At 37.8% G+C, this 16,966-nt stretch overlaps 1 protein-coding gene across 1 annotated transcript in view; it reads left to right on the forward strand.

Moving 5' to 3' along the window:
* Positions 1-16,966, forward strand: part of OLFM3 (olfactomedin 3) — a 49,468-nt gene that overhangs the window by 17,902 nt on the left and 14,600 nt on the right. Inside the window, exon 2 of the mRNA XM_054286327.1 lies at positions 15,824-15,970. Coding sequence (XP_054142302.1) covers positions 15,824-15,970 — 147 coding nt within the window. The remainder of the gene's footprint in view (positions 1-15,823; positions 15,971-16,966) is intronic.

Raw genomic sequence — 16,966 nt, forward strand, 5'->3', positions numbered from 1 at the left:
ATTCATAGCAGAAATTAAAGCCTTCAAGGAACACTGACTGAGATACTAATTTGTGTTTTCCTAGCTGGTCTTCATGTAGTGCACAGACCAAAATTTATTTCTAGGTAATTCATTATACCCTCAAGGAATAACAAGGAAAGTCCAAACTAAGAAAGCTTATCGCACTAGAAGGATTTAGCAAAGCTAAGTCTAGCTGAGTCTGATACCTCAGTTACTTAATGCAGGTACCCTCAAGCTCCAGCTCCTGGGAGAGTCTTTGACCCTGCAAGGGAGGATGGAAAATCTGCAGCCAGAGTTCTTCTGCAAAGAGATCCCTGTCTGTGAATCTCAGCTGAACTCTACTGTTCTAACCCCAGAAAGCAAACTGTAGAAAACTAATAAACATTAAGGGAGGGTTCCAGGTTCATGTATGTATATAAGCCAGGTAAAGCTTTTATGAAGTTGTGTCATTTATTGAACGAACAGATAGAGAAAATGGTTTGCTAAGGGAAAAAATCAGGAATGTATATGGCTTAAGAAACCATAATCAGGAGTTCTGAAGAATCAAAAATACACAAGAGCTGCAAACAGCTTCTGTATAGCTCAGACATGTAACTTAACAATAAACAAACATGAAAGACTGCCAGCAGCAAAACATGAGGGTAGAAATCGGAATAAAACAAGATTGCTTGAATGTCTCCATATAGGTGTGTTTTTGTAGCCTGCTTTTCAGGCACTAGAGCATTCCCATAGACTGTGGGTGTAAGCAACAAAATAAATGTATTTCAGGTCTCTATCAATTTCTAAAAACAAATAAAGTGCCTAAACTGATATTAATTCTAAATACCTCGAAAAAGAATTTGTTGCTTAGCCAAAAATATCCATTCTTCTTACTAGTAAGCCATTGAATTTATGTGAAATTACTTGATTGACAAGTTTCTGAGGATCAAAAAGTCATTTACAACCTAAGGACTTGTCTTTCACCTATTAATAATTTATTAAAAGGAAACATTTTGTTTTATACCAGTCATTTAATAAAATCCTCAATGATAAATTTAATGTATGGGTGAAAAACGGGCATGTCACAAACTTTATCTACTGAGTTTCCCTTTAACTCATGAACTTCTCTGTATCCTGAGTTCACTGACTGTATCAAAAAACCTCACAGTCCAGAGCAGAGCTAAACAAAGTGAGCAAAGTTACAATGTGCTGTGTCATCTATCCAAACCAGGAGGGTTGTGAGAGAGCTCTGGTGTAAACTATGCAAGTCACACTCTGCCTTTAAAAACTGGTTTTGACTATAATGAGCACAGCCTGTCTGCAGAGTGACTGTCATGTAATTAAGTTACTCCAGAGCTGAAACTTAGTACTTTATTTTAAAACTCCCCTTAAATCCCTCCAGGAATATGTGGTATAAAATCATGTTGAGTTTTGTTGAAGTGCCCTTCAGGAAATGACTTGTATTGTCTGTAAAACGTGTGTGTGGCAGTAAAACAAAAAGGGATAATTTAGGATATTATACACAGTCTTCAGGCTAAAGTTGTCATCCCTCGCATCAGATATAAGGCCTGCAGAAGTCTGTTTCCTAAACAGTCTAAAGCAGATGAGAAGGTGCAATAAACTAATTCTTGGTTTCTTCTGAAAAAGCCAGTGTCTTTTGTTCATTGGGAAGCTTTCCTGTTATTCCTGATGGTCTCCTGCTGAAATCCTGCATTAATGGGCCTGCCCACCTTCCCCTTGACCACAAGAGAGAAGTAGGAACACAGAGAGGAGTTTCCTTGTAGCAGCCATATTTTCATACTAGAGAATGTATTTTCACCATCTTTTTTCTCCATTATATGCTATATTTTAAAAAAAAATAATTCTTTCAAATAGCCCTATGGCATTCCATCTGGCCCCAAAGATAAATATTTTCCCAAAGCACTGGCTGAAGTAGATTCCATCTGGAATCACTTTTCTCCTTATTTGTGACAGATTGACTCTGTTGTATTCATAAGAAAACAAATAAGCAATAATTTGTTCCATCAAAAAGCAAAAAGTCAATAAAAATATGTGTGAAATACAGTTTCTTCAGTTTTCCACTTTTGAGTTCCACAATATTATCTTCAGCATCTTCCCATTTCTGTCAAACCATCTCCTTTTATATAGATTTTAAATCATTTTATTCTAGTTACAAATCTAAAATGGATTTTCAAAGCTAACCATTATGAGCCATCATGCTTTTTTATTGCTATTTAATTGCCTTAACACCACAAGCACTTTGACAAATTGGCTAAGGGTTTTTTTTTTCCAGTTTCATGTCAGTAGTTTTTACTGTTATTGCTTAATGTTTTGCTGCTTTTTTAGAAGGAGGAGATGGGAATCTTGGCTAGGAATACACTGATGCAAGACAAAAACTCAGAACAGAATTTTTGCTTGGTCAGGAGAGAGGGCTATAAAATACAGATAAGAACTTTATAGTCTGAACTATATAGTGGCTTTGATTGAAATTTCCTGTTCTTGTTTTGTGGTCCTTGATATGAGTTTGTGCATGTTTTTAAAATTGTATTTTTGGATTGAAAACACTTTCCAGAGCTCCAGCACAAGTTTTGTGTCCAGAGTTATTTTTTGCCCTTGTACAAATAGCTCTACTTTCTGTAGCACTGCTAGCCAAGCTGCAGAAACTAATGACAAGATTTAGTAGAAATATTTTATTAAATTTCTCTGTCATTTGCTAATAAGTTAGTTAAATCTCCCTGTAAAATTAATATCAAATCTTTAAGGTTATGTAAATGCCTTCATTAATCAAAATCTTGGCCCTTTTTTATTAATTAGATCTAAAAGCTTATGTAAAACTTCACCAGCATTGCCCATGAATTTTATTCTCATAGGCACATTGCTAAGCCATCCTTTAAAGACTCACTGACTTTGTGATGCTCAGTTGGTGAATTTCCCCTCATTAAAGCTAGAAAGAATGCCTGCATTAACTTCTTGTGGACAGAAACCTTCTCTGTAAATGAAATCTTTGCTTCTGAGCTGTTCACTGATGCTCACTCCTCACTCATTTCATGTTTTTCTCCTGTGAGATAATAGTGGTGCTTTAATTTTGATATTGTAACTAGAGGATTATTACTGCACATGGGGATTAAGTACTGGAGATGATAATAGCCTCAAATGCTGAAGAGACATTTAAAAATACAGGTTATGAAGAGTGGGAGAAGGCTTCTGATGGGATATCACCTGAGTCTTCATTATTTATACTCCACTGTTGTCAGCTCATTAAATCCCACAAAACTGCAAAATTCCAGTCATGTCCTAAATTAGGAATGACCTTCTTTCCTTTGGTCATAAACTGCAACTGTTCAAGAATGACTGCAATGTGATTGATGTGCATTGTTAAGGTTTTTTTAGAATACATTTTCATCTTCATTTGGAGGATGAAAAATGAAATTTTAGTGTGGGATAAGTCATAGATTGGTTTGGTGTCAGACCTGCCTACTGAGCTGTAACAGCTTTGTTCCCTTCCAGTGTCCCAGCCTGGAGTATCAGACACTGCTCTGTGTGACTGCAAAGGCACCAAGCCCACCAGCTCCTCAACTGCTGCAATCCTGGTTCTAGCAGCTGAAAAACCACCCAGTATTAGTCCAAGACCACAGCTTCCTAACTCAGAGAATAGGATTCAGGGCCTCTTTCAGAGACACAAGGAGGGGGTAAAGGATAACACATGACAGGGTGAAGAATCACAGGTGTTGAAATTATTAACCTTTGAGTGCCACTATGCAAGCTACACACTTATATTGTGAACATAGTTGTTTAGATTATGTCTCAGTTTTAATTTTCCACAAGTTTGAAAAAATACCTACATTTATGTCAGTGTTTACTTTAGCTCACAATTTTCTGTGCTAGTTTTTGAGAACTTTCAATGTACTCCACTTTCTTGTAATCAAAAGAATGTGGCCTCTCCTAATAGATGCTAACTGCTGCCCATATGGATTTTTCTGAGCATTGTGCTGATAGTAAAAGTTTACAGAGTGGTGTGGCAATCACACCTGAGTCAAACTCCTGGTAGAAATGGAGGAAGAGAAGTCAGAATTCAAATCACTTCTTTCAAAGCAATGTAGAGATCTCTGATTTTCCAACACATTTGCTGAGCCGGAGATCCTGGAATATCATGAGCTGTATGACTGATGGAGCCTTTGTCTCTAAGAAGAGGCAACTAAGAATATTAACCTGTTCAGGATTTTGTAAAGTCTCAAGGAAGAATCTCAACCTTCACACAGAAGGCAGTATGCCTAGGTGACAGAATGACCAGGCTGAGGATGGGCACACTACCATGACTGCCACTGTGCCCATGCATAAATACTAAAATTAGTTTACAAGGTGCTTTGAGTTGTCTTTTAAGTATCTTTCTTTTGGTATATTCAAGTGCCAAGATAGGAGCAAAGAGGCATTAATCCCTAATAGCTCACCACTAAATATGTCAGCTTTTTGAGAGCTATTTTTTCCCCATCTCTTCCTTCCTGTAAGGGAAGATTAATAGAAATCAGCAATTGAATCCCTTAAAGTGAAATTGTATTTAAAACTTTTATTTCTGTTCTGTAAAACATAAATAGGAAATTTAAAAGGCAGCAAGAAAAACATGTGTCATAATTTCAGTAAGGTTTGTGGTATATCCTCTATTTTTTTTTTTTTTTTTGAGTAATACAATTTTGGTTCCCAAATAAATGGCTTCATTTCTTAGAAGTATTCAGTTTTAGAAACAGCCTTAGAAATTAGCAAGTGCTTGCTTTCTCTACACTTGTTTGAACATGGAAGTATTTTACAGCATCTGGGATCATGCTTTGTGGCATATCCATGCATTGTTTCACCCACTACTGAAAAGCAGCATGTCTTACTGAGCTGAAACAGCACCTGGCTCATTGTGTTCAAAGCACTCCACAGCATTTAGAACAGGTTAAGTATCCAACTGAAACTGCAAGAAGCATTTTGCTCAACAGAACACAGCTAAATACTGGAGTTTGGCCACAGCATTTGGATTAACACCTCTGTCTTGCAGGCAAGATTGCCCACAGGATTTTCTCATTATTCACTTACACTACTTGTAAGCTTTCATCCCTATTTAAAAGTAAACCAGGCCTTCCAGGATGGTGTCAAGAAGCAGAATACATTAAGAATGTATTTGCTTGCAGTGAGACACATTCACAAAATCTTGTTATTTTAAGATGTTGCAAGAAATGTGGGGTGCTTTCTGAACAGAAATGTAATTTTTTTTCTTGGAATTTCTGCCTACAGAAAAAGCTCTTTATATCTCAGGAAGGAAATGTTGTTAATGCCACCACTGTTAGAAAATCCAAACAGGAAGGTGCTACAGCCTTAAATGCCATTATCAGTGCCATGCTCCTTAAACCTATCAACTCTTGGTTAGTACTGTAGCCTGTGGGTTGCCAGACCCACTCCACTGGGAGTAAGCTCAGCTTTAAACTTCTGAAGAATTTTTCCTTATTTCTTCTCTATAAAGTATATGACAGATATGTTAGAAAGGGGTATCAGCATGATGTGACAGTTTAAGAGACTTGCCAAAAGACTGTATGAAAACATGGTGGGATGAAGGGCAAGTTAGCAGGATAACCCTCCCCACCTTACTTTTTATTAGTCAGTCTTGACAATTATCTGCATTGGGAAACATGGGAGAATACAGCCAAGTGTTTCTCTAATGCAAAGCTGTAAATTTACAAAGAACAGACAAAGACTTGCTTGTCAGAATGCAGCAGAAATCAAACAGTACATGGTTCCTCTGCTCTCAGTTCCAAAGACAGCACTTGGCCAAATGCAAATACAGCCACACAGCTGCTAAATTAAAAGGAGAGGAGCTGATTTCTGGGCTCTGAGGGACAGCTCCTTTCCACACAGCAAAACTACTCTTTCCCTGTTGAAATGCTGCCTCCATACCCAAACCATCTAACTGAATCATGCCCAGGCATAAAAAGAAAAGGTAATTAGGGTGTGTGGCACCAACAAACACTCTGGTTTGCTGTGGGCCAGCATTCAACCCCATACTCCCAACCCTTTTGTATTTGTAAGTGGAGACATACCCCACTAAGTCTTTTCCCGACGACAAAATTCCCCTTTGACGAGGAATTTTGTTTTGCAAACCTTTTCTACTTTCTTCATTTCTGTCTTCTCACTTGCAAAGATTCAAGGAGATGTTAAAAAGGCACTGAACAAATTTACCTGTATCTATTAAATGTGACAGGCAAGGTTCAGTTAAGTGCTGACTGCAAAGCTGTAAGTTTGCATTAACCAGGGGAAGGGCCAGTTATACTGCCCATTCTCACAGTCTAAATGCACTTTGGCCCTAAGTACCTTAGGTCTCTGGTTTTGAACATCAAGTTACAGTCAGAGCTAGCTGAAACCACTTATTTTATTAAATTACTACAGAATTTACTGATTTTCATGTCTCAAACTCTTTCCAGGATTATATATGAACTAACTTCATGGGGAATTTCAGTTTCAGCTCCATTAATTTCTTAAAATTTACTTTCAATGATAGCCAGCTCACCTACCTCACCCAGCCTCTATAGAATAATATGTATTTTCAAGATGGAAAACCAAAATTGTACATAAAGCATGAGAATTACTCCAGGAGGAATTCTGTATAAATTCTCATATCAAATCCATACAGTTTTCAAGGAAAGCAAAACTGCAACAAATTCCAGCCCCAGAACCATCCAACATTGCATCCTCATTGCTCAGAGCAAGATAAGGGATCCCAGAATCCTCTAAAAACATAGATTTCCAGCCTCTGTTAAAAGGAGGACTGTCTGCACAATCTTTAGTCATTATCTACTTAACAGATGTCTCCATTCATTTTAGAAAACATGCTCTTTCTCCCATTAGATCCATCATCATATCACACATTTGAGGGAAAAGCTTATGAGGTTTTATTGAGTACCTGATATAAATGTTACTGGAAATTAAAATGGCAGGAAATCAACAGAAGAAGCTTTTCTTTTTATTTCACTTAGTCCTTCACCACCCATTTATTTTCCCAGCTGTTTCAATTAACTGCAGACTTTGTTAAAGCAGACTGCCCACTGTGTTTCCTGTTTCAGTCAATTCTCATAATGAACTAATTCTTCTGTAGAGACACTACTTTGTTATTCTGTACACTTGGGATTTGCTAACAGCAGAACACAAGAGAATAGGTGTGAAAAAAACATGAAAATGTTCTTTAATGTCTTCATTCAAAAGAAGCTCCCTGAAGCCTGAAAAATTAACAAGCAGATAGCTAAGACCACTTCAGAAAGGTCACCTCAAGAGTAGTGGTACAGAAGCATGTAATGGACACAGACTAAAATTCCCTTGCTCAGTACTTCTCTAAGTGGAGACACCTGACTGCAGAATGTCACTGTGTATGCACTGATGAACTGTGAAAAGAAATTTTCTAGAAAGGGCACATACCTCTCAAACTGCCCTTAAAAAACCTGGATATTGCTACTCACAGGTAGCACTGCAAAGCCACAGGGTTTTGTTGAACAAAACCAGAGTAAGATGAAGAAGGCACAATTCTCTAAATTCAGAGAACTGCAGTTGAACTGATAGCACAAGTCTGTTCTTTCTCAGTCCATCTGCAGCTCTAGGAATGGTAATTGCCATTCCAGTTCTGAGAACTTTGCTTTGTGCATGCATTAACCTAATGTGAATAAATAATCATGCTCAGGAACATGACTAATGAACTGCCATTTTTAAACCAATGTACTACTGAGCACAATGGATCACAGAAAATAAAGAACTAAATGCACTGTAGAACAGCAGTGCGATGAGGGAAGCTTTGGCTTTTCTTCTTGAGCTTACTCTCTAAACCTAATCTGTCAAAATAGAAACTTACGGAGATTTGAGATTCCTGATTTTGCTCTGCTTCCAAGGAATGTAGTTAAGCCAGCTGAGCCATGAGTATGCAATCACTTCATCATAAATGCAAGGTTTCAGGTGTTTACATTATAGCATTTACCCATGAACACAATTTTGAATTGTAAGAATTTTTAAGGTAACATTGTTTTTCACATATGTTAAATACGCTGACATCGGGGTTAAGTGGCTGTGGCTGAACTTCACAATTTCCTCTTTCTTACAATCAATGCTTTCCTCTGGCCAGGAGGTAATTAGTTTTTGGGCTGGGTGGCTGGGTATATTTTCACATGTTGCTGACTCAGGACATTTGCTCTGTTGCTGTTCCTAATACTGATGTTAATTGCTTTTTACAGTACAGAGATCCTACTACCTCAGTTGTAATAAGAGAATGTTGGGATGTATTCTCATTTTCAGTAGACTTAATTCCTATCAAAATGTAACAGGATCTCAAAGCAAAAGTAATATCAGAGACTAAAAGAGCCTTCAGACTATTTATTAAATAAGGCTCTTAAATAAGACCTTTAATGACCCTAGTAATTTGTAATACAGTAATTGAATATTACAGGACTAGCATACAATAACATTAACAGCATTGAAATTGCTACAGGTTGACAGATTTTTATGTAAGATCAAAATATGGCATCTGAAGTCATTCTGTAGGGATGCTTCAGCTTTTACTGGCTTTAGAAGAAGTTAACTAAAAGAGAAGTTATCATACCAGCAGAAATCTAGGGTAATAAAGAATTGTTCAGATTTTAGAATTGCTGTTGTATTCTAGCTTTTGTTCAGAGCAGTTAACCATAAACTAGAAATGTGAAATTGAAGCTTTAAAAAAAGAACCAACAAAACAGAAAATACAGAGCTGAAATTAAACACAGATCATAAAGTTTTGTTTCTACTTTCTAACAATATGAGAACAAATCTTCAGCTATTCTGTGGCTTCCTTTGTATATGTGAACTCAGAGGTGGTAGAAAATTTTTCCACTCTTTGCTTGCCATTTTTAAATTTACCCAATTATTTATGGTAAAATAGAGCTATAGTTATTTTAACACTTAATTTCCTTTAAAAAAAGCGGGTTCGAAGACTTACACAGTTCTGGTAAAAACACAAAATATAGTTTCACTATATTTCAATTGAATATTTTCACTGTTCAGGAAGGAAACATTTTTAAGACTGTGTTCCCTTGCACATCTTCTCTAGAAATAGAAGCAAGGATTGCTCTGAAGCAATTCTTGACAAGTGGGTGCACAAAATGGGAAATATCAGCTATGTGGAATATTGACAATCCCCCAGAGCACGTGCTGTCCCTGTGTGTGCAGGCACCCCCGGGGCTGCCATTCCATTTGCAGCTGCCCTGGAAGGAAGGGATTTCATCTTCCCAGGTGAGCCTCACTCCTGCAGCCCCCGGGCTCCCAGACAGCTGCACAAGCTGCCCTGATCCCTGCACTGCAGCACAAAGGGGCCTTAAAGCCTGTGCAGCTACAGCAGGTCTGACTTTGGCAGCACGGGGATGCCAGAGCTCTGGGAATGCTGAATTGTATAACCAGCCAAGAGGAGTGGAGGATCACCTCCTGCTGAGTTCTGAAAAGATGTATCCAGCAGCAATACTGGGAATCACATGGCAGCAAGCTTTCTCCTCTGCACTTAAACCAGTTGGAAGAAAATAAAGTGCTAAACTGCATTAATGAATATTCTGTCACAAGAACCAAGAAGCTTGTCATCTGTTAGGAATAATCATAATAACTGAACAAGCAGCATTCTTTCCAGGAGCTGACATTACCCTGGATGGAGGATAATCAACAATCATTTTTAATCTGGGCATCAGAAAAGTCTTTTATCGCCTTTTGAATATATTTTGTCCAATGTTAAAATTCAGGAGGAGACCAATTACATTCTTCGGTGAAACAGCAAATGTTGGAGAGAAGAAAACCAAAGATATCAAAAGCTGCAATTCAGTGTGGTAAAACAAAATTCTATCATTACATTCAGGAAATGTCCTGGAACTGAGGGAATCACTGTGCTTATTAAACTTCTGAGAGAGGATGAGAATAGAAAAAGGTGATAAAACTGATGAATTAGAATCTTTTTTGTATTAGGTCTAGATAGGATGCTGAGACACTTCAGAAGAATCTAGTAAAACTGGAAAATTATCCAACATTGTCAAATGTTACCTAATCCATAGTGGAAGTAATCAGTGGAGGTCCTTGGGAAATGGACAAATTGCCAACGAAATGTGACAGTTCAGCAAAAAGCCTCAATTTGATGTCAATCTGGACAGTTCAGTTTGCACATGTGTTCAGGGGACAGCTTTGAGCCCCTCTCCACAGAAACACAGACTCAGGGAAAGGCTCAAATGCCTCCTGCCACTAAGCTCTTCATTAGGCTCAGGTAAAGGCCTGACTCAGCTCTCAGTCTCAAAATCTCCATATCAAGAATGGACTACAGGGACTCTACAGAGAAATGTACAGAATGACCACTATCAGGCAACCCAAACTTATATCAACTTTATCTCCTGAAATACAGAAAACACTCTGAGCAAAACAGCTGTGATCACATAGCATTTCTCAAATTTGCCATCTGTGCACAACTTCTAGCATCAATATATTTCAGTGCGTTTCACTGTATTCAGCTCTCTTCAGTGAATTAATTTTTTGAGTATATGAAATATTTCACAGCTGACATTACTGTGTAACTACCACAAGGTACTTAATACCTGGATACAGAGATTTCTATATTCTGTTGCAGGGCAACTCCTTAAGTTTATATAATAGCTCTCAATGGGTTTTCATTGTCTTTTTTAAAAAATGCGTTTACATGTGTCTTCCTTAAACTGCAGAGATTTACGGAAATCATTCTGAATGGATATTGAAAGAGAATCGTCTAGCCTGAATTGATGCATAAACTCTGAGAATCTGAAAAACTTTTGCAGAGTTACAGTGGTTTTAATAAATACATCCATGATGACACACACCCATAAATATACATCCCTTCAGTTTCAGTGCACGCAGGGTTCCTTCATAGCACTGCCAGAAGTCCTTAAGAAAAAGTAATTTGCTTTTCTGAAGCAAATTCAGAAACTAAGTCCATAACTACCCTGAGGAAAATGCAGTAGCCTGTCTCTCAGCAAACTTTATGCAAGTTTTCTCTCAAATAAGTGCCATTAAAAGTCCTCGCTCAGCACTTCTTTTACAAATAATTCTTAAAAAGTAAAGCTGCCCCGTGGCACAATGATTTCTAGACTGTTTTTTCTGCTTTTCTTTCCTCCCCCACACTCAATATATAAGCAAGATAAATTGCTACAGAACCTGCAGCTCCTTCTACAGCACTAGAGAGCAGTAGATTTAACAGCAAAGCCAAAAGAAGTCTCAAAATGTGTGATCCCAAATTTATCTTCTGTTCCTATCCCAGCCCAAATGAAGACATAGTGAGTCTGCCAACCCTGGGAGTAATGCAATAACTCTTGGTACAAAAACTTGTAAACTAACAAGAACACTGAGAAATGTGACTCTTCACAGCCTCGATGGTTTTTTATGAACAATAAAGATCTTAATAACAAGCTGTGCAAATAATAAAGTCTCTGATGTTTGTGATTTATGAGAGATCAGCAAATCACTGGAGGTCCAGAAAGGTTTCTGGTGCTTTGATGAGCAGGCTGGCAGTTCTGCCCCTTCCCCAGGGACAAGTACAGGACAATATTTACAAACAGGCTTGAGCATATTTCTGCCAAAGCACTGATGGGGAGTAGGGGGGTTATTTGTGCTCAGGTTTTGCATTTCAGACAGGAACACACTGCTCTGCCTGGACTGAACTAATTAAGGGCTAATTGACTGTCTAGCACCTATAAAGAGATAATTCGCCCACGCCATCTCCCACTGGAAACTGCAATGACTATTAGCATAGAAAGGATTGTTTATTTAGGGGTCAGCATAAGACACACATAAGTATTTGTTAGTAAGAGCAGAGAGAGGGCAGATGAGGATATGGATGTTTTTAATGGACGATTTAAATCTGGGTAGCTTGATCTCCTCTCATGCTGTGGATGTTGTGTGCTGCAGTCACGCCTCTCACTGCCAGCCTGCACTGGGATGATAATCACTCACTATGAAAACTCATTAGCTCCACAGCAATGAGCCCTCCACTGCTGAAGCTGGGTGCTGTTCTTAGTACCATGGCAATGATCTCTAACTGGATGTCCCAAACTCTCCCTTCTCTGGTGGGACTAAATACCACTAGAATAACCACTTCAGACTCTCTAGTAAGTAGCTGTTATATGTTGCAAGCTATCTTAATGCTGAGTTAGTATTTAAGTGCCAGCAAAAGTGTTAGTTTGTTGCCTCTTTGTAAATCTCTTTTTTAGTTACTAATCTTCCTTTCATCTCTTAATGCATGCTTAATTTTGGGCATCATAAAACTGCAAATTGTTGAGCATGTTGTGGTCTTACAATGAAAGGGAAGGTTTCAAAATAGTATCCTTAAATATGTAACAACAAATGCCTTCACCTTGAGCATGAAATTCTAAAAAGAATACAGCAATGTCTTTTCATTTATCTGGACTGTTCTTCCTATCTTTACTGCTCCAGAAAAATGCATTGTGTTGTTTAGAATATTATATCTGGCAGTAGCTTTCTTTTTGAAAATTGGATAATGTTACCTAGTAACTATTCACTATAATATGCAAAGGGTCGGATTCCTTCCTATTTTTCTTTATTGGAATACAGTTAAACAAATAAATAGCTGTTAGAAACAAAATAAAATTGGTACTAGGAGGTTAGATACCAGAATTTTTGAAAGGCTGCTAATGGGAATAATACAAAAGACAGAAATATCACTTTGTATCATTGATGCTCATATACAGCAGCCTCAGTTAATAAAAACCTCCAGGAAAGCTGTGAATACCTATGAAATCATGAGAAGCCTAAAAAGTCAAGTAACTTTTTACTTTAGAGGGAACACTATCCTGGTATTCAAAAATTAAATTAGAACCTAATTTTCCTAAATGTTTAGTAAAACACTCTTGTCTATGTATCTTTTTGTGTAACTGCAATCAGATGTTTATATAATAGTAGGTTATGTAAAATATAAATGTAACTATTTGTATAGCAGTTCACAATTCTCAAAACTCAGAATTTTGTAACTAAAAATTATGCATTTACTAACCAAAATGGAATAATTGAATATAGGCATGCAGGAAAAATACTACTGCAGAAAATCTCTGTATTTAGTCTATAAATATTAATACTTCAAAATTAAATATGTTGTAAGAAAAATTCTGTTATCTTTTAAAGCAGCATCTGAGAGTACAAAGAAAAGCTCCATTTTCCTTAAATGTAATTTCATTTCACTGAGTCACAGTATGTATTGCTAGTTCTTGTGGCTGTATAAGTTCCCTATCACATTTACATCCAAGTTTAAAGTTGCCATTGTGTAACTACGAGACAAACATTAGTTATTATGAGATATATATATTGATATATATATATATTTATACACACACACAAATATATGTGTTTGTACTGATATGTTCAGATTCCAAGTAGCACAAAACTGTCATGCTCCCCTTGGCTACAACAGGGCACTGCTGATAGAAATGCCTTCTAAATATTAAGAATTCCTTCAAGAATGCTCTTTTCACTCCTTGAGTTGAGCTATAAGCATATTTTTTGTTTTGATAAGGGTAGCAAGAGTGCCGGTAGAGCTGGGAGAATGATCATAAAAACTTGATTATCTGAGCTTGGCAACATCTGCCAAATAAAAAAAAAAACATGAATTGCAATCATGCAGGGTTCTTTTTTCACTAAACCAAGCGCCATAAATCTGGTGCCTTTCTTAAAACGGTATATGTTGGTTGAAAGACTTTATGCCCCAAGTGCTCAGTAATACCAGGGTCATCACTGACTGATTTTTGGCTGCCATCCAGAGTTCCCCACTTGCAGCTTCTCCAGTGAACTCTGCAGCCTGAGCACTTCTCCAGAGTTTCTCTCCCAGCACATACACAGCTCATAAATTGTGTATATTGTACAATGTACAAAAAGGACAAAACCTCCCAATTTCCTGCCTTCAGCTGGAAGAATTGTGCAAGGATGTGGGGTCAGGTAAAGGGCCTCCTCTTTTGAGCCCTGTCACAGTACCAGGCTTGAAATTGCAAGACAAACCAGAAAATACTGTTTATGTTTAAGCAAGCATCCTAAGTAAGGTACTGTCCTTTGACCTGTCACCATAGTAACAACAGAGGTAGCTGTAATAGTTTTATTACAATATATGAAAGTGCAAGTGAAAAAATAAATCTTTTAGAAGTGAACTATGTCTTTATTATAGCAGCCTGCCACAACAGTGGCTAATATTGGACTTTACAGGGACTTGTCTGTTTTCCCCAGATTTTCAAGAACTACTAGAAGTTACTATTGTTGTTTTCCACTTGTCATTACTTTTCTTTCTTGTTTACTGAAGGCCTGTGAGCAGTAAGCCTGTGTTTGAAAAGTTGATGCAGTAGCTTCTGTAAGGTTTTGATGATTTTAGCTCTTTTTCTGCACAGCAGTTTTTGCTTGAAGTAGGGATTAAATGTCAAACTAAAACAATAAAAGAAAAATAAAGCAAAGTGCCCCTTTGCACACATGCATGTTTTTCTCTGCCATCACTCATATTACCCATCCTAATTAATGAAGGAAGCCTAAATATCCAAATAGAAGGAATAACAGAAAAATTCATAGGACTGTAGCCAAAATTGTAGAAGGTACTGCCTCTTCAATTACTTCTTCAGAGGAGTCAGTCCACAGAGATATTGGCACCTCTTCAGAGATGAGGAACTCTGCAACTCCTGCACTAAGCTGCCAGGAAAGCATCAGTATCAAAGCTTCCCTGTTTAAATAATCACTTTCTCTGCTGGCACTGAGTACAATTGTGTAATATAAATAGCAACTGATTCCAGCTGTGTCCAGACCAAAATTACTTCAATGATATCCATTAGCATCTGCACCATGAAATTCATCACTCAGTACAATATTAGGAAAGAACAAAGCACAATATTAACTGTAATTTACAGTTTAAAAAGAAAGTTCAAAAACTGTTTCTTGTATCTATTAAGTTCCATCACCTGAATGCTTTCAATCATCTCATTATATTGTTTTCTGTCATTCCTACACTATTTCTGTACATTCCATTAAAGAGATACTGAATCCCACACAAACATTAAATGCAGTTCAGTGTTACCCTGCTCTGCAAACAAATGTAAATTATTTTTTTTGCCCTTCTTTCTCAGTCATGGTTGCTGTAAAAAAGAAGAGATTATGAATTCCCAGTTTTCTGCTGTCCCAGTGAAGGACATGCAGTGTCTTAATTGCCCAGTGGCTTGCTTGCCAGGAGCCCCATTCCCCTGGCCCAACCAGATACTTTTCCATCCCACCCTGAGCAAGTCCCTGTTCCCTTGGCCAAGTGCAGTGGGAGCCTGGGGAGCAGTTCCTGTGAGGTGCAGCTTCCAGAGCAAACCTGTCCCCCACCCCCAAAGTGCTGCTGAGCCAGTTCCCACCTGTGAGTCACACACTGTGCTCTCCCCAGGCTCAGATGTTTGTTCTTTCCTGTCTTTGTTGTTTCCATTAGTCTAAAGTAAAAGTCATCCAGGCTGAAAGGACATGTTTGTTCTCTGCTGATGAAAAACTCTAAATGTCCCTCTGCAGAGAATTAAATCACCTGGTTTGTGCTGAATCACAAACAGAGTGCCATTCTCATCCACCCTGGAAACTGTGTGTGCTAAACTCCTCTAGAGAACTATTGCAAAGGTCTGAGATATGGCAAAACTGGGAAACTACCAAACTAATTACTGAAGAGTAATAATTGTTGGCAAGTTGGAACCTCATTGCAGGCATGTACTGCAAAAATAAAAATATTCTGCTGCAGTGTTTTTTTCAAACAATAAAAATCAGTTCAGTTCCTTTGATTGTTATTATTTTGTTGTTACAGACTCAGATTAGCCCCAAGGAAGGGTGGCAAGTTTATAGTTCAGCCCAGGATCCTGATGGCCGTTGCATTTGCACTGTTGTTGCACCTGAACAAAACCTATGTTCGAGAGATGCCAAAAGCAGGCAGCTCAGACAACTACTAGAGAAGGTAAGTCTTTCCAAAATATTCCTCCTCTTGGTCATTGAACTTCCCATGGAAATCTATTGCTTTCCTTCTCAGTTAATCCATCATGAACTAATGAAGAGTTACCTGATAAAAATTGTTATTCAGGGTATATCCCCTATCTGTGTTCTCATCTCTGTTATCTATTTTCCTTACATCGCACCTTTCCCAACCCAAGTTTCATCTCCTCTCTCCCAAATTCTTTTTTACATACAATAGGACAGATTTTTCTGTGTAAAATCAGCTACAAATCCCACTTCAGGCTAGCTCAGGGATTTAAACTACAGCTTCTGCTATGATCACGTGAGACTGCTGAAGGTCATTTCTCATCTCTTATCAAAAAATAATGAGAGAGACACCACAGCATCTTGAAGGCAAACTGCAGAGCATAAACAGTTCTAATTTTTTTGTTGTTTCTTTTTCTCAAGTTTATTTATTCATTTTCTGACGGTGCAAATTTTCCCCAACAGCCTAATTCTTAATTCCAGTATTATCCACTATTGCACATATGGTGAAACCAATGAAGTCTTGTTTTACATCAACAGAAAAATGCTGCAAATATGAAAACACAAACATTCTACATTCCCTGCATAAGTAAGCAAGGTTATAGTCACTGTATCACAGCCAGTGGTACAGAACCTGAGGCCCAAGGGAGTTTTAACAGCAGCAAAAACCAACATAAAATGTTGACTTGAAAATACATTTTTAGCACACCATTTTTAGTATTTTTGTAGCTATAGAAAAATCATTCCAGTGTTAATATAGTGCCAGATCCCCACAGATTTTTGCTCTCTGTGCTTCCATGAACTTCAGAAGGGACAAAGTTTCAAGCTGACAGAGCCCATAACATGACATACATGGAGAGGACATTGATGGACCAGCAGAGAAAAGGAGCTGCCTCCCTTCATAGTGTCTGTTTACTGAAGGAAGGAACACTCCAGTCTTTGCTCCAGCATATTCCCCAAATACTCAAATATTACT

Source organism: Melozone crissalis, unplaced genomic scaffold (genome assembly GCF_028551555.1).
Source record: "Melozone crissalis strain CALT ecotype California unplaced genomic scaffold, PUWL_Pcris_2 ptg000045l_1, whole genome shotgun sequence".
Taxonomy (NCBI): domain Eukaryota; kingdom Metazoa; phylum Chordata; class Aves; order Passeriformes; family Passerellidae; genus Melozone; species Melozone crissalis.